Source organism: Coturnix japonica, chromosome Z (assembly GCF_054131305.1).
Source record: "Coturnix japonica strain WE chromosome Z, WE-NBRP24, whole genome shotgun sequence".
NCBI classification, from domain to species: domain Eukaryota; kingdom Metazoa; phylum Chordata; class Aves; order Galliformes; family Phasianidae; genus Coturnix; species Coturnix japonica.
Window position 1 is genome coordinate 48,803,662 of NC_140702.1, and position 26,803 is coordinate 48,830,464.

At 35.2% G+C, this 26,803-nt stretch overlaps 1 protein-coding gene and 2 long non-coding RNA genes across 3 annotated transcripts in view; 1 reads left to right on the forward strand and 2 right to left on the reverse strand.

Annotated features, from left to right (window-relative positions):
• LOC146753971 (uncharacterized) overlaps window positions 1-17,279 on the reverse strand; it is a 51,486-nt gene extending 34,207 nt beyond the window's left edge. Inside the window, exon 1 of the long non-coding RNA XR_014940106.1 lies at window positions 17,069-17,279. This is a non-coding gene — a long non-coding RNA (uncharacterized LOC146753971). The remainder of the gene's footprint in view (window positions 1-17,068) is intronic.
• The window catches only part of LOC146753972 (uncharacterized), a 147,664-nt gene that overhangs the window by 30,425 nt on the left and 90,436 nt on the right, over window positions 1-26,803 (forward strand). The gene's annotated exons all lie outside the window — the stretch shown is intronic.
• On the reverse strand, window positions 17,324-21,228 carry LOC146753973 (putative COBW domain-containing protein 7). Its single transcript, XM_085530743.1, has 4 exons — window positions 20,527-21,228; window positions 19,434-19,478; window positions 18,826-18,882; window positions 17,324-17,533 (listed from the first exon to the last, which is right to left on the reverse strand). The coding sequence occupies exons 1-4, from the start codon at window positions 20,688-20,690 to the stop codon at window positions 17,428-17,430; spliced, it is 372 nt and encodes a 123-aa protein (XP_085386869.1). The 5' UTR covers window positions 20,691-21,228; the 3' UTR covers window positions 17,324-17,427.

The window sequence follows — 26,803 nt, forward strand, 5'->3', positions numbered from 1 at the left end:
TAAAGAAAGGGAAAGTATAAAGGAAGGGAAAGTATAAAAGAAAGGAAAGCAAAGGTAAGTATATTGGAAAGGATAAGAAAGTATAAATGAAAGGAATGGGTAAGTTTAAAAATAGGAATGGAAAGGAAAGTATAAGGGAATGGAAAGTATAAAGGAAGGGAAAGTATAAAAGAAAGGAAGCAAAGGTAAGTATAAAGGAAGGGAAAGGAAGGGAATAGAAAAGAAAGGAAAGGTAGATATAATGGAAAGGAAAGCAAAGTATAAAGGAAAGTCAATGTATGTAGAATTGTAAGGATAGGGAAGTATATAAAAAAGGAAAGGAAAGGATAATTAAAAAAAAAAAAAAGGAATGGAAAGGAAGGTCTAAGGGAAAATGTTACAGAACAGAAAGGGAATGTAGGTATAATTCAAAGGGAAGGGAATTATAAAAGAAGGGAATTTATAAAAGAAAGGAAAGCAAAGGTAAGTATGAAAGGAAAGGAAAGTATAAATGAAAGGAGAGGCTAAGTTTAAAAATAGGAATTGAAATGAAAGTGTAAAGGAAAGGAAAGTATACAGAAAAGTATAAAGGAAAGGAAAGTATAAAGAAAAGGAAAGTATAAAGGAAGGGAAAGTATAAAAGAAAGGAAAGCAAAGGTAAGTATATTGGAAAGGATAAGAAAGTATAAATGAAAGGAATGGGTAAGTTTAAAAATAGGAATGGAAAGGAAAGTATAAGGGAATGGAAAGTATAAAGGAAGGGAAAGTATAAAAGAAAGGAAGCAAAGGTAAGTATAAAGGAAGGGAAAGGAAGGGAATAGAAAAGAAAGGAAAGGTAGATATAATGGAAAGGAAAGCAATGTATAAAGGAAAGTCAGTGTATGTAGAATTGTAAGGATAGGGAAGTATATAAAAAAGGAAAGGAAAGCTTAATTTAAAAAAAAAAAAAGGAATGGAAAGGAAGGTCTAAAGGAAAATGTTACAGAACAGAAAGGGAATGTAGGTATAATGCAAAGGGAAGGGAATTATAAAAGAAGGGAATTTATAAAAGAAAAGAAAGCAAAGGTAAGTATGAACGGAAAGTATAAATGAAAGGAAAGGGTAAGTTTAAAAATAGGAATTGAAATGAAAGTGTAAAGGAAAGGAAAGTATACAGAAAAGGAAAGTATAAAGGAAAGGAAAGTATAAAGAAAAGGAAAGTATAAAGGAAGGGAAAGTATAAAAGAAAGGAAAGCAAAGGTAAGTATATTGGAAAGGATAAGAAAGTATAAATGAAAGGAATGGGTAATTTTAAAAATAGGAATGGAAAGGAAAGTATAAGGGAATGGAAAGGATAAAGGAAGGGAAAGTATAAAATAAAGGAAGCAAAGGTAAGTATAAAGGAAGGGAAAGGAAGGGAATAGAAAAGAAAGGAAAGGTAGATATAATGGAAAGGAAAGCAAAGTATGAAGGAAAGTCAATGTATGTAGAATTGTAAGGATAGGGAAGTATATAAGAAAGGAAAGGAAAGGTTAATTTAAAAAAAAAAAAAGAATGGATAGGAAGGTCTAAAGGAAAATGTTACAGAACAGAAAGGGAATGTAGGTATAATGCAAAGGGAAGGGAATTATAAAAGAAGGGAATTTATAAAAGAAAGGAAAGCAAAGGTAAGTATGAAAGGAAAGGAAAGTATAAATGAAAGGAAAGGGTAAGTTTAAAAATAGGAATTGAAATGAAAGTGTAAAGGAAAGGAAAGTATACAGAAAAGGAAAGTATAAAGGAAGGGAAAGTATAAAGAAAAGGAAAGCAAAGGTAAGTATATTGGAAAGGATAAGAAAGTATAAATGAAAGGAATGGGTAAGTTTAAAAATAGAAATGGAAAGGAAAGTATAAGGGAATGGAAAGTATAAAGGAAGGGAAAGTATAAAAGAAAGGAAGCAAAGGTAAGTATAAAGGAAGGGAAAGGAAGGGAATAGAAAAGAAAGGAAAGGTAGATATAATGGAAAGGAAAGCAATGTATAAAGGAAAGTCAAGGTATGTAGAATTGTAAGGATAGGGAAGTACATAAAAATGGAAAGGAAAGGTTAATTTAAAATAAAAAAGGAATGGAAAGGAAGGTCTAAAGGAAAATGTTACAGAACAGAAAGGGAATGTAGGTATAATGCAAAGGGAAGGGAATTATAAAAGAAGGGAATTTATAAAAGAAAGGAAAGCAAAGGTAAGTATGAAAGGAAAGGAAGGGAAAGTATAAATGAAAGGAGAGGCTAAGTTTAAAAATAGGAATTGAAATGAAAGTGTAAAGGAAAGGAAAGTATACAGAAAAGGAAAGTATAAAGGAATGGAAAGTATAAAGAAAAGGAAAGTATAAAGGAAGGGAAAGTATAAAAGAAAGGAAAGCAAAGGTAAGTATATTGGAAAGGATAAGAAAGTATAAATGAAAGGAATGGGTAAGTTTAAAAATAGGAATGGAAAGGAAAGTATAAGGGAATGGAAAGTATAAAGGAAGGGAAAGTATAAAAGAAAGGAAGCAAAGGTAAGTATAAAGGAAGGGAAAGGAAGGGAATAGAAAAGAAAGGAAAGGTAGATATAATGGAAAGGAAAGCAAAGTATGAAGGAAAGTCAATGTATGTAGAATTGTAAGGATAGGGAAGTATATAAGAAAGGAAAGGAAAGGTTAATTCAAAAAAAAAAAAGGAATGGATAGGAAGGTCTAAAGAAAAATGTTACAGAACAGAAAGGGAATGTAGGTATAATGCAAAGGGAAGGGAATTATAAAAGAAGGGAATTTATAAAAGAAAGGAAAGCAAAGGTAAGTATGAAAGGAAAGTATAAATGAAAGGAAAGGGTAAGTTTAAAAATAGGAATTGAAATGAAAGTGTAAAGGAAAGGAAAGTATACAGAAAAGGAAAGTATAAAGGAAAGGAAAGTATAAAGAAAAGGAAAGTATATAGGAAGGGAAAGTATAAAAGAAAGGAAAGCAAAGGTAAGTATATTGGAAAGGATAAGAAAGTATAAATGAAAGGAATGGGTAATTTTAAAAATAGGAATGGAAAGGAAAGTATAAGGGAATGGAAAGTATAAAGGAAGGGAAAGTATAAAAGAAAGGAAGCAAAGGTAAGTATAAAGGAAGGGAAAGGAAGGGAATAGAAAAGAAAGGAAAGGTAGATATAATGGAAAGGAAAGCAATGTATAAAGGAAAGTCAGTGTATGTAGAATTGTAAGGATAGGGAAGTATATAAAAAAGGAAAGGAAAGGTTAATTTAAAAAAAAAAAAGGAATGGAAAGGAAGGTCTAAAGGAAAATGTTACAGAACAGAAAGGGAATGTAGGTATAATGCAAAGGGAAGGGAATTATAAAAGAAGGGAATTTATAAAAGAAAGGAAAGCAAAGGTAAGTATGAAAGGAAAGGAAAGTATAAATGAAAGGAGAGGCTAAGTTTAAAAATAGGAATTGAAATGAAAGTGTAAAGGAAAGGAAAGTATACAGAAAAGGAAAGTATAAAGGAAAGGAAAGTATAAAGAAAAGGAAAGTATAAAGGAAGGGAAAGTATAAAAGAAAGGAAAGCAAAGGTAAGTATGAACGGAAAGTATAAATGAAAGGAAAGGGTAAGTTTAAAAATAGGAATTGAAATGAAAGTGTAAAGGAAAGGAAAGTATACAGAAAAGGAAAGTATAAAGGAAAGGAAAGTATAAAGAAAAGGAAAGTATATAGGAAGGGAAAGTATAAAAGAAAGGAAAGCAAAGGTAAGTATATTGGAAAGGATAAGAAAGTATAAATGAAAGGAATGGGTAATTTTAAAAATAGGAATGGAAAGGAAAGTATAAGGGAATGGAAAGTATAAAGGAAGGGAAAGTATAAAAGAAAGGAAGCAAAGGTAAGTATAAAGGAAGGGAAAGGAAGGGAATAGAAAAGAAAGGAAAGGTAGATATAATGGAAAGGAAAGCAATGTATAAAGGAAAGTCAGTGTATGTAGAATTGTAAGGATAGGGAAGTATATAAAAAAGGAAAGGAAAGGTTAATTTAAAAAAAAAAAGGAATGGAAAGGAAGGTCTAAAGGAAAATGTTACAGAACAGAAAGGGAATGTAGGTATAATGCAAAGGGAAGGGAATTATAAAAGAAGGGAATTTATAAAAGAAAGGAAAGCAAAGGTAAGTATGAACGGAAAGTATAAATGAAAGGAAAGGGTAAGTTTAAAAATAGGAATTGAAATGAAAGTGTAAAGGAAAGGAAAGTATACAGAAAAGGAAAGTATAAAGGAAAGGAAAGTATAAAGAAAAGGAAAGTATAAAGGAAGGGAAAGTATAAAAGAAAGGAAAGCAAAGGTAAGTATATTGGAAAGGATAAGAAAGTATAAATGAAAGGAATGGGTAATTTTAAAAATAGGAATGGAAAGGAAAGTATAAGGGAATGGAAAGTATAAAGGAAGGGAAAGTATAAAAGAAAGGAAGCAAAGGTAAGTATAAAGGAAGGGAAAGGAAGGGAATAGAAAAGAAAGGAAAGGTAGATATAATGGAAAGGAAAGCAATGTATAAAGGAAAGTCAGTGTATGTAGAATTGTAAGGATAGGGAAGTATATAAAAAAGGAAAGGAAAGGTTAATTTGAAAAAAAAAAAGGAATGGAAAGGAAGGTCTAAAGGAAAATGTTACAGAACAGAAAGGGAATGTAGGTATAATGCAAAGGGAAGGGAATTATAGAAGAAGGGAATTTATAAAAGAAAGGAAAGCAAAGGTAAGTATGAACGGAAAGTATAAATGAAAGGAAAGGGTAAGTTTAAAAATAGGAATTGAAATGAAAGTGTAAAGGAAAGGGAAGTATACAGAAAAGGAAAGTATAAAGGAAAGGAAAGTATAAAGAAAAGGAAAGTATAAAGGAAGGGAAAGTATAAAAGAAAGGAAAGCAAAGGTAAGTATATTGGAAAGGATAAGAAAGTATAAATGAAAGGAATGGGTAAGTTTAAAAATAGGAATGGAAAGGAAAGTATAAGGGAATGGAAAGTATAAAGGAAGGGAAAGTATAAAAGAAAGGAAGCAAAGGTAAGTATAAAGGAAGGGAAAGGAAGGGAATAGAAAAGAAAGGAAAGGTAGATATAATGGAAAGGAAAGCAAAGTATGAAGGAAAGTCAATGTATGTAGAATTGTAAGGATAGGGAAGTATATAAGAAAGGAAAGGAAAGGTTAATTTAAAAAAAAAAAAAGAATGGATAGGAAAGTCTAAAGGAAAATGTTACAGAACAGAAAGGGAATGAAGGTATAATGCAAAGGGAAGGGAATTATAAAAGAAGGGAATTTATAAAAGAAAGGAAAGCAAAGGTAAGTATGAAAGGAAAGGAAAGGAAAGTATAAATGAAAGGAAAGGGTAAGTTTAAAAATAGGAATTGAAATGAAAGTGTAAAGGAAAGGAAAGTATACAGAAAAGGAAAGTATAAAGGAAAGGAAAGTATAAAGAAAAGGAAAGTATAAAGGAAGGGAAAGTATAAAGAAAAGGAAAGCAAAGGTAAGTATATTGGAAAGGATAAGAAAGTATAAATGAAAGGAATGGGTAATTTTAAAAATAGGAATGGAAAGGAAAGTATAAGGGAATGGAAAGTATAAAGGAAGGGAAAGTATAAAAGAAAGGAAGCAAAGGTAAGTATAAAGGAAGGGAAAGGAAGGGAATAGAAAAGAAAGGAAAGGTAGATATAATGGAAAGGAAAGCAAAGTATGAAGGAAAGTCAATGTATGTAGAATTGTAAGGATAGGGAAGTATATAAGAAAGGAAAGGAAAGGTTAATTTAAAAAAAAAAAAAAGAATGGATAGGAAGGTCTAAAGGAAAATGTTACAGAACAGAAAGGGAATGACGGTATAATGCAAAGGGAAGGGAATTATAAAAGAAGGGAATTTATAAAAGAAAGGAAAGCAAAGGTAAGTATGAAAGGAAAGGAAAGTATAAATGAAAGGAGAGGCTAAGGTTAAAAATAGGAATTGAAATGAAAGTGTAAAGGAAAGGAAAGTATACAGAAAAGTATAAAGGAAAGGAAAGTATAAAGAAAAGGAAAGTATAAAGGAAGGGAAAGTATAAAAGAAAGGAAAGCAAAGGTAAGTATATTGGAAAGGATAAGAAAGTATAAATGAAAGGAATGGGTAATTTTAAAAATAGGAATGGAAAGGAAAGTATAAGGGAATGGAAAGTATAAAGGAAGGGAAAGTATAAAATAAAGGAAGCAAAGGTAAGTATAAAGGAAGGGAAAGGAAGGGAATAGAAAAGAAAGGAAAGGTAGATATAATGGAAAGGAAAGCAAAGTATAAAGGAAAGTCAATGTATGTAGAATTGTAAGGATAGGGAAGTATATAAAAAAGGAAAGGAAAGGATAATTTAAAAAAAAAAAAGGGAATGGAAAGGAAGGTCTAAGGGAAAATGTTACAGAACAGAAAGGGAATGTAGGTATAATTCAAAGGGAAGGGAATTATAAAAGAAGGGAATTTATAAAAGAAAGGAAAGCAAAGGTAAGTATGAAAGGAAAGGAAAGTATAAATTAAAGGAGAGGCTAAGTTTAAAAATAGGAATTGAAATGAAAGTGTAAAGGAAAGGAAAGTATACAGAAAAGGAAAGTATAAAGGAAAGGAAAGTATAAAGAAAAGGAAAGTATAAAGGAAGGGAAAGTATAAAGAAAAGGAAAGTATAAAGGAAGGGAAAGTATAAAAGAAAGGAAAGCAAAGGTAAGTATATTGGAAAGGATAAGAAAGTATAAATGAAAGGAATGGGTAATTTTAAAAATAGGAATGGAAAGGAAAGTATAAGGGAATGGAAAGTATAAAGGAAGGGAAAGTATGAAAGAAAGGAAGCAAAGGTAAGTATAAAGGAAGGGAAAGGAAGGGAATAGAAAAGAAAGGAAAGGTAGATATAATGGAAAGGAAAGCAAAGTATAAAGGAAAGTCAATGTATGTAGAATTGTAAGGATAGGGAAGTATATACAAAGGAAAGGTTAATTTAAAAAAAAAAAAAGGAATGGAAAGGAAGGTCTAAGGGAAAATGTTACAGAACAGAAAGGGAATGTAGGTATAATTCAAAGGGAAGGGAATTATAAAAGAAGGGAATTTATAAAAGAAAGGAAAGCAAAGGTAAGTATGAAAGGAAAGGAAAGTATAAATGAAAGGAGAGGCTAAGTTTAAAAATAGGAATTGAAATGAAAGTGTAAAGGAAAGGAAAGTATACAGAAAAGTATAAAGGAAAGGAAAGTATAAAGAAAAGGAAAGTATAAAGGAAGGGAAAGTATAAAAGAAAGGAAAGCAAAGGTAAGTATATTGGAAAGGATAAGAAAGTATAAATGAAAGGAATGGGTAAGTTTAAAAATAGGAATGGAAAGGAAAGTATAAGGGAATGGAAAGTATAAAGGAAGGGAAAGTATAAAAGAAAGGAAGCAAAGGTAAGTATAAAGGAAGGGAAAGGAAGGGAATAGAAAAGAAAGGAAAGGTAGATATAATGGAAAGGAAAGCAATGTATAAAGGAAAGTCAATGTATGTAGAATTGTAAGGATAGGGAAGTATATAAAAATGGAAAGGAAAGGTTAATTTAAAAAAAAAAAAGGAATGGAAAGGAAGGTCTAAAGGAAAATGTTACAGAACAGAAAGGGAATGTAGGTATAATGCAAAGGGAAGGGAATTATAAAAGAAGGGAATTTATAAAAGAAAGGAAAGCAAAGGTAAGTATGAAAAGAAAGGAAAGGAAAGGAAAGGAAAGTATAAATGAAAGGAGAGGCTAAGTTTAAAAATAGGAATTGAAATGAAAGTGTAAAGGAAAGGAAAGTATACAGAAAAGGAAAGTATAAAGGAAAGGAAAGTATAAAGAAAAGGAAAGTATAAAGGAAGGGAAAGTATAAAAGAAAGGAAAGCAAAGGTAAGTATATTGGAAAGGATAAGAAAGTATAAATGAAAGGAATGGGTAATTTTAAAAATAGGAATGGAAAGGAAAGTATAAGGGAATGGAAAGTATAAAGGAAGGGAAAGTATAAAAGAAAGGAAGCAAAGGTAAGTATAAAGGAAGGGAAAGGAAGGGAATAGAAAAGAAAGGAAAGGTAGATATAATGGAAAGGAAAGCAAAGTATGAAGGAAAGTCAATGTATGTAGAATTGTAAGGATAGGGAAGTATATAAGAAAGGAAAGGAAAGGTTAATTTAAAAAAAAAAAAGGAATGGATAGGAAGGTCTAAAGGAAAATGTTACAGAACAGAAAGGGAATGTAGGTATAATGCAAAGGGAAGGGAATTATAAAAGAAGGGAATTTATAAAAGAAAGGAAAGCAAAGGTAAGTATGAAAGGAAAGGAAAGGAAAGTATAAATGAAAGGAGAGGCTAAGTTTAAAAATAGGAATTGAAATGAAAGTGTAAAGGAAAGGAAAGTATACAGAAAAGTATAAAGGAAAGGAAAGTATAAAGAAAAGGAAAGTATAAAGGAAGGGAAAGTATAAAAGAAAGGAAAGCAAAGGTAAGTATATTGGAAAGGATAAGAAAGTATAAATGAAAGGAATGGGTAAGTTTAAAAATAGGAATGGAAAGGAAAGTATAAGGGAATGGAAAGTATAAAGGAAGGGAAAGTATAAAAGAAAGGAAGCAAAGGTAAGTATAAAGGAAGGGAAAGGAAGGGAATAGAAAAGAAAGGAAAGGTAGATATAATGGAAAGGAAAGCAATGTATAAAGGAAAGTCAATGTATGTAGAATTGTAAGGATAGGCAAGTATATAAAAATGGAAAGGAAAGGTTAATTTAAAATAAAAAAGGAATGGAAAGGAAGGTCTAAAGGAAAATGTTACAGAACAGAAAGGGAATGTAGGTATAATGCAAAGGGAAGGGAATTATAAAAGAAGGGAATTTATAAAAGAAAGGAAAGCAAAGGTAAGTATGAAAAGAAAGGAAAGGAAAGGAAAGGAAAGTATAAATGAAAGGAGAGGCTAAGTTTAAAAATAGGAATTGAAATGAAAGTGTAAAGGAAAGGAAAGTATACAGAAATAGAAAGTATAAAGGAAAGGAAAGTATAAAGAAAAGGAAAGTATAAAGGAAGGGAAAGTATAAAAGAAAGGAAAGCAAAGGTAAGTATATTGGAAAGGATAAGAAAGTATAAATGAAAGGAATGGGTAATTTTAAAAATAGGAATGGAAAGGAAAGTATAAGAGAATGGAAAGTATAAAGGAAGGGAAAGTATAAAAGAAAGGAAAGCAAAGGGAAGTATATTGGAAAGGATAAGAAAGTATAAATGAAAGGAATGGGTAAGTTTAAAAATAGGAATGGAAAGGAAAGTATATGGAATGGAAAGTATAAAGGAAGGGAAAGTATAAAAGAAAGGAAGCAAAGGTAAGTATAAAGGAAGGGAAAGGAAGGGAATAGAAAAGAAAGGAAAGGTACATATAATGGAAAGGAAAGCAATGTATAAAGGAAAGTCAAGGTATGTAGAATTGTAAGGATAGGGAAGTATATAAAAAAGGAAAAGAAAGGTTAATTTAAAAAAAAAAAAGGAATGGAAAGGAAGGTCTATAGTAAAATGTTACAGAACAGAAAGGGAATGTAGGTATGATGCAAAGGGAAGGGAATTATAAAAGAAGGGAATTTATAAAAGAAAGGAAAGCAAAGGTAAGTATGAAAGGAAAGTATAAATGAAAGGAAAGGGTAAGTTTAAAAATAGGAATTGAAATGAAAGTGTAAAGGAAAGGAAAGTATACAGAAAAGGAAAGTATAAAGGAAAGGGAAGTATAAAGACAAGGAAAGTATAAAGGAAGGGAAAGTATAAAAGATAGGAAAGCAAAGGTAAGTATGAAAGGAAAGTATAAATGAAAGGAAAGTCTAAGTTTAAAAATAGGAATTGAAATAAAAGTGTAAAGGAAAAGAAAGTATACAGAAAAGGAAAGGGAAAGTATAAAAGAAAGTAGAGGAAAGGTAAGAATATTGGAAAGGATAAGAAAGTATAAATGAAAGGAATGGGTAAGTTTAAAAATAGGAATGGAAAGGAAAGTATAAGGGAATGGAAAGTATAAAGGAAGGGAAAGTAAAAAAGAAAGGAAGCAAAGGTAAGTGTAAAGGAAGGGAAAGGAAGGGAATAGAAAAGAAAGGAAAGGTAGATATAATGGAAAGGAAAGCAAAGTATAAAGGAAAGTCAATGTATGTAGAATTGTAAGGATAGGGAAGTATATAATAAAGGAAAGGAAAGGTTAATTTAAAAAAAAAAAGGAATGGAAAGGAAGGTCTAAGGGAAAATGTTACAGAACAGAAAGGGAATGTAGGTATAATGCAAAGGGAAGGGAATTATAAAAGAAGGGAATTTATAAAAGAAAGGAAAGCAAAGGTAGGTATGAAAGGAAAGGACAGGGAAGTATAAATGAAAGGAGAGGCTAAGTTTAAAAATAGGAATTGAAATGAAAGTGTAAAGGAAAGGAAAGTATACAGAAAAGGAAATATAAAGGAAAGGAAAGTATAAAGAAAAGGAAAGTATAAAGGAAGGGAAAGTATAAAAGAAAAGAAAGTATAAAGGAAGGGAAAGTATAAAAGAATGGAAAGCAAAGGTAAGTATATTGGAAAGGATAAGAAAGTATAAATGAAAGGAATGGGTAAGTTTAAAAATAGGAATGGAAAGGAAAGTATAAGGGAATGGAAAGTATAAAGGAAGGGAAAGTATAAAAGAAAGGAAGCAGAGGTATGTATAAAGGAAGGGAAAGGAAGGGAATAGAAAAGAAAGGAAAGGTAGATATAATGGAAAGGAAAGCAAAGTATAAAGGAAAGTCAATGTCTGTAGAATTGTAAGGATAGGGAAGTATATAAGAAAGGAAAGGAAAGGTTAATTTAAAAAAAAAAAAGGAATGGATAGGAAGGTCTAAAGGAAAATGTTACAGAACAGAAAGGGAATGTAGGTATAATGCAAAGGGAAGGGAATTATAAAAGAAGGGAATTTATAAAAGAAAGGAAAGCAAAGGTAAGTATGAAAGGAAAGGAAAGGAAAGGAAAGTATAAATGAAAGGAGAGGCTAAGTTTAAAAATAGGAATTGAAATGAAAGTGTAAAGGAAAGGAAAGTATACAGAAAAGTATAAAGGAAAGGAAATATAAAGAAAAGGAAAGTATAAAGGAAGGGAAAGTATAAAAGAAAGGAAAGCAAAGGTAAGTATATTGGAAAGGATAAGAAAGTATAAATGAAAAGAATGGGTAATTTTAAAAATAGGAATGGAAAGGAAAGTATAAGGGAATGGAAAGTATAAAGGAAGGGAAAGTATAAAAGAAAGGAAGCAAAGGTAAGTATAAAGGAAGGGAAAGGAAGGGAATAGAAAAGAAAGGAAAGGTAGATATAATGGAAAGGAAAGCAAAGTATGAAGGAAAGTCAATGTATGTAGAATTGTAAGGATAGGGAAGTATATAAGAAAGGAAAGGAAAGGTTAATTTAAAAAAAAAAAAGGAATGGATAGGAAGGTCTAAAGGAAAATGTTACAGAACAGAAAGGGAATGTAGGTATAATGCAAAGGGAAGGGAATTATAAAAGAAGGGAATTTATAAAAGAAAGGAAAGCAAAGGTAACTATGAAAGGAAAGGAAGGGAAAGTATAAATGAAAGGAGAGGCTAAGTTTAAAAATAGGAATTGAAATGAAAGTGTAAAGGAAAGGAAAGTATACAGAAAAGTATAAAGGAAAGGAAAGTATAAAGAAAAGGAAAGTATAAAGGAAGGGAAAGTATAAAAGAAAGGAAAGCAAAGGTAAGTATATTGGAAAGGATAAGAAAGTATAAATGAAAGGAATGGGTAAGTTTAAAAATAGGAATGGAAAGGAAAGTATAAGGGAATGGAAAGTATAAAGGAAGGGAAAGTATAAAAGAAAGGAAGCAAAGGTAAGTATAAAGGAAGGGAAAGGAAGGGAATAGAAAAGAAAGGAAAGGTAGATATAATGGAAAGGAAAACAATGTATAAAGGAAAGTCAATGTATGTAGAATTGTAAGGATAGGGAAGTATATAAAAATGGAAAGGAAAGGTTAATTTACAATAAAAAAGGAATGGAAAGGAAAGTCTAAAGGAAAATGTTACAGAACTGAAAGGGAATGTAGGTATAATGCAAAGGGAAGGGAATTATAAAAGAAGGGAATTTATAAAAGAAAGGAAAGCAAAGGTAAGTATGAAAGGAAAGGAAAGTATAAATGAAAGGAGAGGCTAAGTTTAAAAATAGGAATTGAAATGAAAGTGTAAAGGAAAAGAAAGTATACAGAAAAGGAAAGGGAAAGTAGAAAAGAAAGGAAAGCAAAGGTAAGTATATTGGAAAGGATAAGAAAGTATAAATGAAAGGAATGGGTAAGTTTAAAAATAGGAATGGAAAGGAAAGTATAAGGGAATGGAAAGTATAAAGGAAGGGAAAGTATAAAAGAAAGGAAGCAAAGGTAAGTATAAAGGAAGGGAAAGGAAGGGAATAGAAAAGAAAGGAAAGTTAGAAATAATGGAAAGGAAAGCAAAGTATAAAGGAAAGTCAATGTATGTAGAATTGTAAGGATAGGGAAGTATATAAAAATGGAAAGGAAAGGTTAATTTAAAAAAAAAAAAGGAATGCAAAGGAACGTCTAAAGGAAAATGTTACAGAACAGAAAGGGAATGTAGGTATAATGCAAAGGGAAGGGAAATATAAAAGAAGGGAATTTATAAAAGAAAGGAAAGCAAAGATAAGCATGAGAGGAGAGGAAAGGAAAGTATAAATGAAAGGAGAGGCTAAGTTTAAAAATAGGAATTGAAATTAAACTGTAAAGGAAAGGAAAGTATACAGAAAAGGAAAGTATAAATGAAGGGAAAGTATAAAAGAAAGGAAAGCAAATGTAAGTATATTGGAAAAGATAAGAAAGTTTAAATGAAAGGAATGGGTAAGTTTAAAAATAGGAATGGAAAGGAAAGTATAAGGGAATGGAAAGAATAAAGGAAGGGAAAGTATAAAAGAAAGGAAGCAAAGGTAAGTATAAAGGAAGGGAAAGGAAGGGAATAGAAAAGAAAGGTACATATAATGGAAAGGAAAGCAATGTATAAAGGAAAATCAATGTATGTAGAATTGTAAGTATAGGGAAGTATATAAAAAAGGAAAGGAAAGGTTAATTTAAAAAAAAAAAGGAATGGAAAGGAAGGTCTAAAGGAAAATGTTACAGAACAGAAAGGGAAGGTAGGTATAATGCAAAGGGAAGGGAATTATAAAAGAAGGAAATTTATAAAAGAAAGGAAAGCAAAGGTAAGTATGAAAGGAAAGGAAAGGAAAGGAAAGTATAAATGAAAGGAGAGGCTAAGTTTAAAAATAGGAATTGAAATGAAAGTGTAAAGGAAAGGAAAGTATACAGAAAAGTATAAAGGAAAGGAAAGTATAAAGAAAAGGAAAGTATAAAGGAAGGGAAAGTATAAAAGAAAGGAAAGAAAAGGTAAGTATATTGGAAAGGATAAGAAAGTATAAATGAAAGGAATGGGTAAGTTTAAAAATAGGAATGGAAAGGAAAGTATAAGGGAATGGAAAGTATAAAGGAAGGGAAAGTATAAAAGAAAGGAAGCAAAGGTAAGTATAAAGGAAGGGAAAGGAAGGGAATAGAAAAGAAAGGAAAGGTAGATATAATGGAAAGGAAAGCAAAGTATAAAGGAAAGTCAATGTATGTAGAATTGTAAGGATAGGGAAGTATATAAAAAAGGAAGGGGAGGTTAATTTCTAAAAAAAGGAATGCAAAGGAAGGTCTAAAGGAAACTGCTAAGGAACATAAAGGGAAGGTAGGTATAATTCAAAGGAAGGGAATTAGAAAAGAAGGGAATTTATAAAAGAAAGGAAAGCAAAGGAAAGTATGAAAGGAAAGGAAAGTATAGGAAAGGATAGGAAAGGATAGGAAAGGATAGGAAAGGAAAGGAAAGGAAAGGAAAGGAAAGGAAAGGAAAGGAAAGGAAAGGAAAGGAAAGGAAAGGAAAGGAAAGGAAAGGAAAGGAAAGGAAAGGAAAGGAAAGGAAAGGAAAGGAAAGGAAAGGAAAGGAAAGGAAAGGAAAGGAAAGGAAAGGAAAGGAAAGGAAAGGAAAGGAAAGGAAAGGAAAGGAAATCAATAAAAAAGAATGAGATAAGGGGAAGAAAAATGGGAAGAAAATGAAAATTAAAAAGAAAGCAAGAGAGAAGAAAAATAAAATGAAGATAGGGAATAAAGGGGTAAAGTAAAATAAATAGGGAAAAAAGGGAAACATAAAGGGATAGTAAAAAATGAGAGCAATAAATAGAGGGAAGGAAAGGGGGAAGAAAATACAATAAGAACATTAAATATTGAAGAAAAGGAATAAAGAAGAGTAATGGGAGAAGCAAAATAAAAACAAGTAGTGTAAAAGAACCAAAAGCCAAAAAAAAAAATGGAAGGGGGGCGGGGGGGGAGAATGTAAAAGGAAGAGGAAAAGAAGTAAAAATAAATGGGAACAAAAGAAAAGGGGGCGGGGGGGGAAGGGAAGAAACATTTATTATGAAATAAATTATCAAGTTTTTAAGACTAGGAAAAAAAGTTAAAAAGGGGGGGTGGGGAATAAAATAGAGAAGAAAAGCAAGAAATAAAAAAGTAGGAGAAATGGGGAGGAAAAATGGAAAGAAAATTAAAATTAAAAAAAGCATGAAAGGAGAAAAATAAAAGGAAGATAGGGAACAAAAAGTTCAAAAAAAAATAAATAGGAAAAAAAAACGGAAACAGAAAGTGGAGAGTAAAGATAAAAGTGGAAGAATAAAGAGGGAAGAAAACAGGGAAGAAAATAGACAAGAATGATAATAGGGAAGAAAAAGAAGAAAAGAGAAAGAAGAGAAAAGAAAAGAAGAGAAAAGAAAAGAAAAGAAAAGAAAAGAAAAGAAAAGAAAAGAAAAGAAAAGAAAAGAAAAGAAAAGAAAAGAAAAGAAAAGAAAAGAAAAGAAAAGAAAAGAAAAGAAAAGAAAAGAAAAAAAAAAAAAAAGAAAAGAAAAGGAAAGGAAATAGAAAAGAAGAAGGGAAACATAAAGGGGAAGAAAAAAAGAAGGGCAAGAAAAAGGAGGGAAGCAAAGGGGGAATAGAAAATGAAAATGAAATAGGGAAGAAAAACGAAAAAGAGAACAGAAGTGGGAGAAGCAAAAGAAAAACAGGGTAAGAAGAACCAATAGCAATAGAAAATAGGGGGGGAAATGGAAAAGGAAGAGGAAAAGAAGTAAAGAATATATGGGAACAAAAAAAAGGGGGGAAGAAAATAAGAAAAAAGATATCAAGCTTTTAAAAGTAGGAAGAAAAAGAACAATAAAAAGGAGGAAAAAAGAAAAGAGAGAAGAAAAGCAAGAAATAAAAAAGAATGAGATAAGGGGAGGAAAAATGGAAAGAAAATGAAAATTAAAAAGAAAGCAAGAAAGAAGAAAAATTAAATGAAGATAGGGAAGAAAAGGGTAAAGAAAAAGAAATAGGGCAAAAAAACCAAAAACAAAAGGGGAAAGTAAAGATAAAGGGAGAAAAAAGAGGGAAGAAAACAGGGAAGAAAATAGAAGAAGAATGATAATAGGGAAGAAAAAGAATAGAAAAAGGAGAAGAGAAAGAAAATGGGGGAGAAAGAAGAAACAAAGAGGGGAAGAAAGAAAAAAAAAAAAAGCCAAAGGAAAGAAGGGGAGAAGAAGAAGAAAAGAAAGAAAAATTTAAAAAAAGGAAAAATATAAAGAAAAGTAAGACAAGGAAAGGGAAAAGGAAGGGGAAAGGGAAACATAAAGGGGAAATTAAAAAAAAAAAAAGTATAAAGAGGGAAGGAAGAGAAAATGAAAATTAAATAGGGAAGAAAAAGAGAAAGGAGAACAGAAAATGGGGAAGGAAAAGAAAAACAAATAGGGTAAGGAGAACCAAAAGCAAAAGAAAATAGGGGGGGAAATGGGAGAGGAAAAGGAAGAGGAATAGAAAAAAAAGAAAAGAAAGATGAAAAGCAAGAAATAATGAAGAATGTGAAAAATTTTAAGAAAGTTGCAACGAAAATGAAAATAGAGAAAAAAACAAGGCAGAAGAAGAAAAAATGAAGATAGAGAAGAAGAATTGGAGAAGAATTAGAAAAATATGAAAAGGGGGAAGAAAAAGAAAAAGAGGGGAGGGGAGGGGTAAGGATGGGAAGGGAGAGGACAGGAGGGGAGAGAAGGGGAGGGGGTGGGAGAGGAGGAGAGGGGATAGAGGATTAAAAAAAAAAAGGAAGAAAGGAAAGGAATGGGAATGGGAAGGGAAGGGAAGGGAAGGGAAGGGAAGGGAAGGGAAGGGAAGGGAAGGGAAGGGAAGGGAAGGGAAGGGAAGGGAAGGGAAGGGAAGGGAAGGGAAGGGAAGGGAAGGGAAGGGAAGGGAAGGGAAGGGAAGGGAAGGGAAGGGAAGGGAAGGGAAGAGGAAGAAAGGAAGAAAGGAAGAAAGGAAAGGAAAGGAAAGGAAGGAAAGGAAAGGAAAGGAAAGGAAAGGAAAGGAAAGGAAAGGAAAGGAAAGGAAAGGAAAGGAAAGGAAAGGAAAGGAAAGGAAAGGAAAGGAAAGGAAAGGAAAGGAAAGGAAAGGAAAGGAAAGGAAAGGAAAGGAAAGGAAAGGAAAGGAAAGGAAAGGAAAGGAAAGGAAAGGAAAGGAGAGGAGAGGAGAGGAGAGGAAAGGAAAGAAAGGAAAGGAAAGGAAAGGGGAAAAGAGAAGAAAAGTAGAGAAAAGTAGAGAAAAGTAGAGAAAAGTAGAGAAGAGAGAAGAGAGAAGAGAAGAGAAGAGAAGAGAAGAGAAGAGAAGAGAAGAGAAGAGAAGAGAAGAGAAGAGAAGAGAAGAGAAGAGAAGAGAAGAGAAGAGAAGAGAAGAGAAGAGAAGAGAAGAGAAGAGAAGGGAAGAGAAGGGAAGAGAAAAGGAAAATAAAGGAAAGGAAAGAAAAGAAGAAAAAAGAAAAGAAAAGAAAAGAAAAGAAAAGAAAAGAAAAGAAAAGAAAAGAAAAGAAAAGAAAAGAAAAGAAAAGAAAAGAAAAGAAAAGAAAAGAAAAGAAAAGAAAAGAAAAGAAGAGAAAAGAAGAGAAAAGAGAAGAGAAGAGACCTTGACTTAAGCTGATCCTGTGCTATGGAAAAGCTGATGACACTCCCACTTTTCTTTGGCAAAGGAAAAAAATTAAAAAATAAATAATTAAAGAAAAAGTAAATCTTACAGAGTGTGTCCTGATAAAAACGGTGTTGTTCTGTCAGTTTTGTAGAGCGGGCACCAATCATCACCAAACTCCATCCAGACATTGAGCCACTGACAAGCTGTCTCTGGACCCAATCCTACATCCAATTCTTCATTCATAGAAAAGTTCACCAATCAAATTTATATCTTCCCAATGTGGAGAGAAGGATGTTGTGAATTACTCTTAAGCCATATTTGAAAGCAGAACTCAGTATATACATTTACTATCTATCTATATCAAAGTACATGGCATTCAGGGTAATATTGCAGAGATCTTAAACATACTATTCTCTACCTGAAACCTTCTGAAAAAATAAGATGATTAGTATGCCATGGCTGCAGTTACCCTGAACTATCTTCTAACAGCGAGACTGAAGCAGTGCTTGTTATAATTACCTTGTCGAGATGTGCATCTGTTGTCTTCATACTCTCCAATTTTTTCTGCAAGCTGTAAACAAGCAGATGTTGCATTTGCACTGGATGGATGCAATGTCATTATCTCAAACAAGATCTACACAAACTCTTCAGTACTGCAGACCAAAACTAAAGTGCTGTTATCAAAGTAATTTTCAACTGTTAATTCAGCTTTAATCTCAGAATAGTTATGTTTAATTATGTTTGTTTGATCTTTCAAATGATCTGTGATAGGAAGTCTGCCACAGCTTAACTGCTGGAATTCCACTGTCAATTATCTAATTTGACTATAGTAATGTACAGAACAATTACGGATTTCCTTTCTAGATTAGGAAAAAAATTCTGACGTATGAGTGATAAAGCAAGGGGTGACCTATTGGATGGTCATTTCTGGTTGGATTCAAGCTGTCCTTGGGCCAAGAGAGTCTGTTCTGGTTAGAAACGCTTTGTTCTAACTCAGCTGTCAGTGTCTTACAAGAAAGACTTAGGAGACCCATCTTCACAACAAGGCTAGTAGTACGACCTACTAACTTTTAACCATCATAGAGTAAGTCGCCATGGACTTCTATCTACATTTTACACTCTTACATCTTTATAAAACAAAAAAGTAACTTCTGACATCTGTGGGATGATTTGTTGGGCATCACTTTTTGAAACTAAGTTAGGAAGTAAAAAATGAACAAAGCCATTGCTTCTAAGAGTAAAATGTGCAGTATAAAATGAAGTGAAATACTATACACCACTTTCTACTTAACTCATTCCCAAAGCTAATTCCCACTGCACACTGTGCAGTGTTTGCTAATTTAAAGCTGAGCCTCTTAGTCATAAAAGAACCAGAGAACATAACGGATCCAGGAACACGCTGAACAACATTTCCAAGGCTTAGGTTGTTGTGGAACTCAGAGTTTCCTGTGAAAACTAAGGTCTCCAGTTCATCACAATGTAAAGCAAGAAAAAAATTAAATCCTCTGAGTTTTAAGAGAACCAGAAAAAAGCACTGAGATCTTATTGATTACTAGTAGTACTAATGGACAACTTAAAGACTCAACAAGGGAAACGGGGGGAAAACGCCAAACAATCGTGGGTGCTTTGGCTCTCATTTCATTTTACAAACCCTACAATCTTTTGCTGCATATATATCTCAAGTGGAAAAACATCCTCTTTCTATTACTTCTTACTCTTACTGAGAATTGTAAACAAGTGTCTGAACTAGAACATGGAACAGAAATTCAGATGCAGACTCTGCCTAAATGTAAATGTACCTACTTCATGCGTCTATCTATGCAACGAGCATTACTTTTAATAAAAGTGAAATTATTGCCATACCTGATTCCAGATAGACTGTCTAAAGCATGCAGGTCCGGCACATTGGAAAGATCAACTCTGCACAGATAGGGAGAGAAAGAAAGCTTTGTATTTTCACTGCATGTAGGAATTATGTGTACTGAAGCTTCGATTACTCATTTTTAAACATATAAATAATTGTTCATGTTTGTTGTTTTTTTTTCCTGATCTCTTATTCCAATGCAAAGCACCAGAAGCTAGCCCTATTTTCAGATGTCAGCAGTCAGTGCTATCTACCATGGAGTAAAGCAGCTTTCAGCTGTACAGTAATATGGGAGCATAAAAAGAGAATTTTAGTGAATACAGTTAAAAAAATAAATTAATGCTAAAAAAAAAAACAACCAAACAAACAAAAAAAACCCCACAAGAATCTGTTTTCTGAAAGATGTGATTTGTATTGGATGCCTAAGTGTTATCTAATTCTCTGATGGGAACAATCATTCTGTACCTCTTTGAACACAAGCACACATTAAAACACAGTACAGGTAGGTATGCATGTGCACAGCCAACAGATCATAATGAAAGCTTGGTAAAAATAATGTCAGGGGGACAGGATTTGGTACTTGTTGGAATACAGGTTAATCTAATACCTCGACCTTTGTGTCTCCAAAATTTCGACAAGTCCATTTATTGACCTAAAACAAATAGAAAAAAGCAAAATGAGGTGCAAACGCAACTGTAATATATCCATTGAACAATTTAACAATGTAGAGCAATACAAGAAACATAACGACATCTCTCACACTGTTACTAAATGTTTTACAGTCCAAGAGGCATCAAGAAAAAGTTTGCTTTTGTGACATTTTATATCCAAACCAAGGTCAAAATTCACAACTTCTGACAATAAAATACTACTACTGAATATTGCATTTTTCTTCTCCCAGTACAAACTGCAAGGTTAAGAATTCTCAAGAGTCTGAACCACAAATAACGTTGCAAAGTATTTCTCAATATTCCATTTTGTCTGTCAGGGTACTGAGAAAGATGGAACACACCTTTGAACACTGGTTTAATTCAGCCCATTGGTTCTTTTACATCCATGACAATTATTCAGATATCTTCCATACCCCTTTATATTTGCTAATAAACATGTATGTACTAGCAGACATTGCCCCCTGTAGTTAACTCAGACAAATGGCAACAGCTGCCCAATAGTATAAGAATGTGAGCACTTAAGACAAAGGTCTATTATAAGGCATTTGTTAGGCCTAATTTAGCCAAGGAAACGGTGTGGAGTTGCACCAGAAGAGGGTCAGGTTGGGTATTGGGAAAAGGTTCTTCACCAGAGGGCGGTAGACATGGAACAGCCCCAAGCAGCCAGAGTTCAAGGAACATTTGGAGAAAGCTCTCAGACATAGAATTGGAATTTTGGGTGGTCCTGAGTAGAGCCAGAGGTTGGAGTCAATGGTCCTTGAAGGTTCCTTCCAACTTAAGAGCATCCTTTGATTCTATTCTATAATTCTACACTTCTGAGCAGGTAACATCAAATCTTACTTAGGCAAGCTGATAAGACTGTGGAAGCACATAAATGCACTGGAAACATCTCCAGAAAGGGGCAGACTCTTTTTCACTGCTTTCTCACTGCTCTTTTTCACTACACGATCTGTTGGAACAATCATGAGATCTAATTTCTAATAACATTTGAGCATGTACAATGTCACGGTTATACCAGAAATTTCATACCTGACAGTTGTTCTGACTTTATTCAATTCTTCCCTTGAAACCAAATCCGTTTTATTGACGATTACAAGATCAGCTAATGCAACCTGCCTATGCATTTGGAAAAAGAAAAAAGGAACACCTTGAACAAGCAGTTTTTTGTAAGGCAGAAGCAGTATGTCTCTCATAGCACTGTAAAATTACTAGATTGTTAGTACAGGAAGGCAAACATTAACCAAACCATCAGCCAACTAAAACATCATGGAATGACTACAGTATTAGCTTCTTGAGGTTACTTGTGGCTTGTGCATTTCAGGAGACAAAAGTAGCAGCAGCCAGTGACATGAAAGACAAGCCATGGCCACTGAAATGTTTACAAGCACAGCATGCTGAGGCTTTTTCACTGCTAGCAAAAATGTATAGCTAATGGTGAGGAGACTATACTGGAAACTGTTTTTGTAGCTGAAAGTTGAGCTTCTTTCAACCTGTTATTTGTACTCTATCTGTTGTAGCTTCCATGGAAAAAAAGAGGAGGCATTATTTTCAGATCAACCTACTTATTAGAAAATTCATATCTAAGCAGAATGATCAAATGAAGTACAGAGTAATTTTTGTTTTCTACCTTTGTTTAAAAGCAAGGGAGGGGAAAACCTTAGAAAAGAAAAAGAATCAATTTTGAATGATCTTCCGCACAGTGCAGTCACTGACTATGATTAAAAAAGTGGTTTTGATATCCATACCGAGATGCTTCGTTGACAAGGCCTTCTGGCTTCTCCTCTCTCACGTGCTAGACAATAATTAAAACAATTGGATTAAGCATGTTTAAAAAATGCTCAAATTAATTTGCATTTAAACTACGCCAAAATCATTTTACACAATGTATGATTTTCATTCATACCGCTTAAGTTACTACATTGTAAGGAACTGTTTTTATGGCCAACTATAAATGAAAAAGCTAGAAATGAAAAACTATTTCTGCACTTACCAATCCTCACTGTTCTGTAGGTCTGTTCTTTCAGTACACTTTACTTAGATGCCTCTGTTACCTGACATTTTATTCTACTTCCAGGCAACTAAATCATCTGTTAATCCGATCCAGTATGTAGTAGTCCAACCCTCTAACCTCTCCTCCCCGTAGCTGCCATTACAGTCATTCAATTACCTGACTTACAACCTTAAGTCACTTGTTACCACACTGGTGTCAGAGATATGTTCTTACTCCTCCTGCTGCTAGTAATACGGATCAATGACAGTCTCTAAGACAAAATTCTCCCACAAATTCCATAGCAATGCAAAAATTTATTTGAAATACAACCAAGATTCTTGAGTGAAATGATAGAACCTAGAACAAAACTATTGTCGTGAACCTGCTTTAGCAGGATTGGACTTGATGATCCCCAGTTGTCCATTCCAACCCCCACAGTTCTGAGATTCCATGAATCACATGTCAAGTAACCTGACAACTCTTTGCAGAGATGCTGCTGCATTGGTCAGAAGCTGAAAATTGCATGGTTATCAGTTCTTTGTTCCTGTTCAAAACACAGTACTAGTGAGCCACAGTAAACGAAATATATCCTTATTTGTTGTAAGAATTAAAGCAATTGTAAAAAAATTAACCAAAATGAACATCATTGCAACAGCTGTTCTGGGTAGCAGTTTATCTAAAACATGTGGGAAATCCAGCATCTTACCTGCAATCCATGCTTTGCATAAACAACAGATATAATACCTAAAGGGAGAACATTAAAATGGAGTAAAACCATTAGCTGCTTTAAGCACTCCTTTCCACACAACTATCATCACATTTGAAATCGTTTATAGTATTTTCAGAACTTTCAGCATATCGCAACACAGCACTTGTCACCTGATTAGTTTGCCTTATTAACTCATACCTGTATCTAAAAAAAGTCCACCAAACTAGGCTAGAGAAATTCTTATTTTTTGCTTGTTTTGGTGAATTGAAAAAGCTCTTCCAGTACAGAAGCAACAAAACAAGTAACTGGACCTCTGACAAGAAATCTGAGGATATGAAAACTAAGATTATGTCTCTAAATAACAGTCATTAAATTACCTGACTTGCAACCTTAAGTCACTTGTTACTCGTGTCAGAGATATGTTCTTACTCCTCCTGCTGCTAGTAATACGGTTCAATGACAGTCTCTAAGACAAAGTTCTCCCACAAATTCCATAGCAATGCAAAAATTTATTTGAAATACAACCAAGATTCTTGAGTGAAATGATAGAACCTAGAACAAAACTATTGTCGTGAACCTGCTTTAGCAGGATTGGACTTGATGATCCCCAGTTGTCCATTCCAACCCCCACAGTTCTGAGATTCCATGAATCTCAGAATATCAAGTCACATACGACTCTGAGACAGGCACCTCCTTTCTAAATAAAACTCTTAAAGTTTAAAAGGAACATTGGTGCTGATATATGTGAACCATGAACAGGGCTCAGCTGCTTTATCTCCAGGCATTTTCTGGCCATGTGCATGGAGAGCTTACCCCGTTGGCCGCGGCCATCTGGACGACGATCTCGATGGCCGTCTTGCTCAAGTAGCGGCCGTCGCTGCCCACCACCATGGTGCAGCCCTGGCGGTCGCGGAGATCGACGGAGGAGAGCAGGCTCTGCACGAAGCTGGGCAGGTAGTTGCGCTGGCTCTCCAAGAGCCCCGTGGGGCGCCGCAGCCCCCCGCCGCCCGTCGGCCGCTGGTCCTCGTAGGGCGTCGTCTGCACCGTCAGCACCGGGATGGGGTTCCTCTCCATAGCGATGCCCGGTGCCGCCCGCCCGGCCGCGGCTCCACTGCGGAGCGGCGGCCTCACACAGGCTCCCGGTCGGAGCCAACGGCGGGGCGAAGAGAGGCGGTTCCGTCCGCCTCAGCGGCGCGGGCTCGGGCTCCCTGACGGCCGGCCCCCGCGGGACGGAGGCGGGTCGGCTCGCCCCTCGGAGGCCCGGGGGGCGGTGGGACAGCGGCGCAGCGGGGGTGCCTGGGAGGGCGCGGGGTCGCGCCGCCCCTTCCCCGTTCGGCGGAGCCCCGCCGGCGCCGCGCTGCGCGCAGGGACGCGCGGGACTTCCCAGAGCCGTGCCGTCTGCAGGATGCCCACTGCTCCCAAGGCTGATCCCAGGGAGCCCTCCTGCTGGAGGGGACACCTCCCTCTAGACCAGCTTGCTCAAAGCCTGCTCACGCTTCTTTTCATGCAGTCTAGGCTACTGTTGGCCTTCTGGGCTGCAAGCACGCATTGCCAGCTCATATTGAATCTTACCTCAACCCACAGCCCCACAGCCCTCTCCTCAGGGCTGCTCTCAAGCCATTTCTCTGCCCAACATGTATCTGTACTCAACGCAGGGGCAGGAAAAAAAGGTTCAGACAAGCTTAAGAGTGATGACTTCAGGGATGCCGCATCTGTTTTTCCCAGTGCTTTCTCTTCATCAAAGGTATGTTATGACACAGCCTTCTTTATCTTCCATCACCCTTTCCCAGGAGTGCTGCAGGCCATGTTTCCTGCACACTGGTACTTGGGCACAATGCAGCCTTCCACGTTTAACATTCATAGCTTTCCTTCTTCTTTTTTCTTTTTTCTTTTTTTTTCTTTTTTTTTTTTTTTTCTGCTGCCTTTTTGCACTGTCTTATCAGAGCTTGTGTACTCAACAGCCATCAACAAAACTATCTTTTAATGTGGCAAAGATGAGTTATCAGGTTGGACAGTTCTTCAAAACACATAAATTGCTCCCGGTACCTACAGAGCTAAACAGAGGAGCAGCACAGCACGCGTGGTCTATAACAGAAGTGAGGATTTCATACACCAGCATCCATCTGCAGCATCCCTGGGAATCATATTTTTGAATAGTTTCATTTTTGTTGTATAAGTAAAATTGACGGATCCGCCAACTAACCTGACTTATCCCAGGACCTCAACTGTCTGGGGGAGAGACACAAACATGGACGCCATGATGTCTTCTCTCAATTTATTGTTGCGTCACACTCCTTATATACCATCCTAAATCCCACACAGACGTGTACACCCACTAGGCAAAACCCGATGCACGCAAAAGAACCTATACACACACCTACCTAAACCCCCCGCCCACTAACTCTTAACCTACAGGCCCAACTCAGCTATTCTAGAACAGTCCATCTACTCAGAACAATTGTATGCACTCATAAATCCTTACAACAACAACTTAGTACCCCAACATAAAATCCATGCAATTTCTTGCATGGATTTAAATGGGATTGTTTATTTATTCGTTTGTTGAAGCTCTTTATTTTTGTTGAAGCTCTTTATTTATTTATTTTTCTTGTCTTGGAAATGTGTCCAGCTGTACTGAGAAAATGCTGCTTTCACGTTCTTCAAATACTGAAGTGTTCTTTTCACTTAGCTCATTGAATACACCCTTCCTTCACTGATGGTGGGGGCAGAAAGCACAAGTTTAGCTCCTAACGTACCTTGGATGTCGTCATCCCATGTCGCAGTGGTGTCAGTAAAATCCTTCAAGAAAAAGCTGAAGACAAAATTCTCTTTGTTTTAAAGAAAAAAACATTTGGAAAGGAAGAGAAAAATATCACCATGAATGTAAAAAGATCCATCACTAAAAGTACGCAGGCTTCTCCTTCCTTGCCTTTACTACTGCAAAGAAGCATGAAGTCAAGATCAGCTTAGGAATTTCCGAGGAGAAAAGAACGTTATTGCAGAACAAAGCATGTAGAGGCAATAAAATAAATGCTACCACTAGATGGTAGCAAATACTAATTTATTGTATTCTGATAACAGAATATTTGACCATTAAAAAACAAACTAACTAACTAACAAAACCAAACAGTGAAATCCTGTGAGAAGGGAACAAATGGGATAACTGCCTGACTGGAATAAAAGTCTGTTCTCTCTGGAGACAATAACAGAATTTCCCATTGAGGATAATTCACTTAGTAGGCTCCAAATTCTAATTTCCTGGTCAAGTACCTGGCTTGTCTAATAGTTTGAATGTTTGTCTTCTAAGGTGCTAAGCTTTCACAGAATTATAGAATCACAGAAACCTCAGAGTTGGAAGGGACCTCTGATGGCTATCTGCTCTGTCTCTCCCACAATGAACAGGAAACTTCAGGGCTTATTCCACGGAACTGGAGTATGAACTTTTCAGTGATCCATACTGCACATGATGTTGTGATGTGGAATATTGACAGCAACATTACAAAACCATGACACAAGGGCACATTGCCAGGTGTCTTTTGGCAGGGCTGCACTGAATCCTTTCATCCCACAGGTGGTATTGGTATTGGGTTTGCCTCTGCTCAGGTGCAACATCTTGTACTTGGATTTATAGAATCTCATAAAGTTACTTGTGCCCATTGCTCAGCACTGTCTAGGTCCCTCCAGATGGCATCCCGTCCATCTGGAATGTCAACTGCACCCCACAGCTTGGTGCCATCCACAAGCTTGCTAAGGGTGCACTCAACCCCACTGTCAGTATCATTACTGAAGATATTAAAGGTAATCAGCCCCAGCACCAACCCCTGGCAGACACCAATCATCACCAAACTCCATCCAGACACTGAGCCACTGACCAGCTCTCTCTGGACCCAATCCTACATCCAACTCTTCATTTGTAGAAAAGTTCACCAATCAAATTTATATCTTCCCAATGTGGAGAAAAGGATGTTGTGAATTACTGTGCCAAAGGCCTTACAGAATCACAGAATCACAGAATAACCCAGGTTGGAAGAGACCTCAAGGATCATGTAGTTCCAGCCCCCCTGCCTAGCAGGGCCACCAAACATACACATTTACTAGATCAGGTTGCCCAGGTCCCCATCCAACCTGGCCTTGAACACCTCCAAGGACGGGGCATCCACAACCTCCCTGGGCAGCCTGTTCCAGGGCCTAACCACTTTCCTAGTGAAGAACTTCCCCCTAACATCCAACCTAAATCTTCCCTCTTTTAACTTAAAACCATTTCCCCATGTCCTGCTATTGTCAGCCCTTTAGAAGCGTTTACTCCCCTCCTGGGTGTAGGTTCCCTTCAGGTATTGAAAGGCTGCAATGAGGTCACCCCGCAACCTTCTCTTCTCTAGGCTGAACAAACCCAACTCCCTCAGCCTGTCCTCATAAGGGAGGTGCTCCATCCCCCTGATCATCTTCGTGGCCCTCCTCTGGACCCTTTCCAAAATCTCTATGTCCTTACAGAAGTCAAGATAGATAGGCATGGGTGACTCTTCCCTTGTCTATTGATGCAATGATGCAGATGGGGCCTCACAGGAGGGAGACAATCACTTCCCTTCCCCTGCTGGCCACCCCTTTTC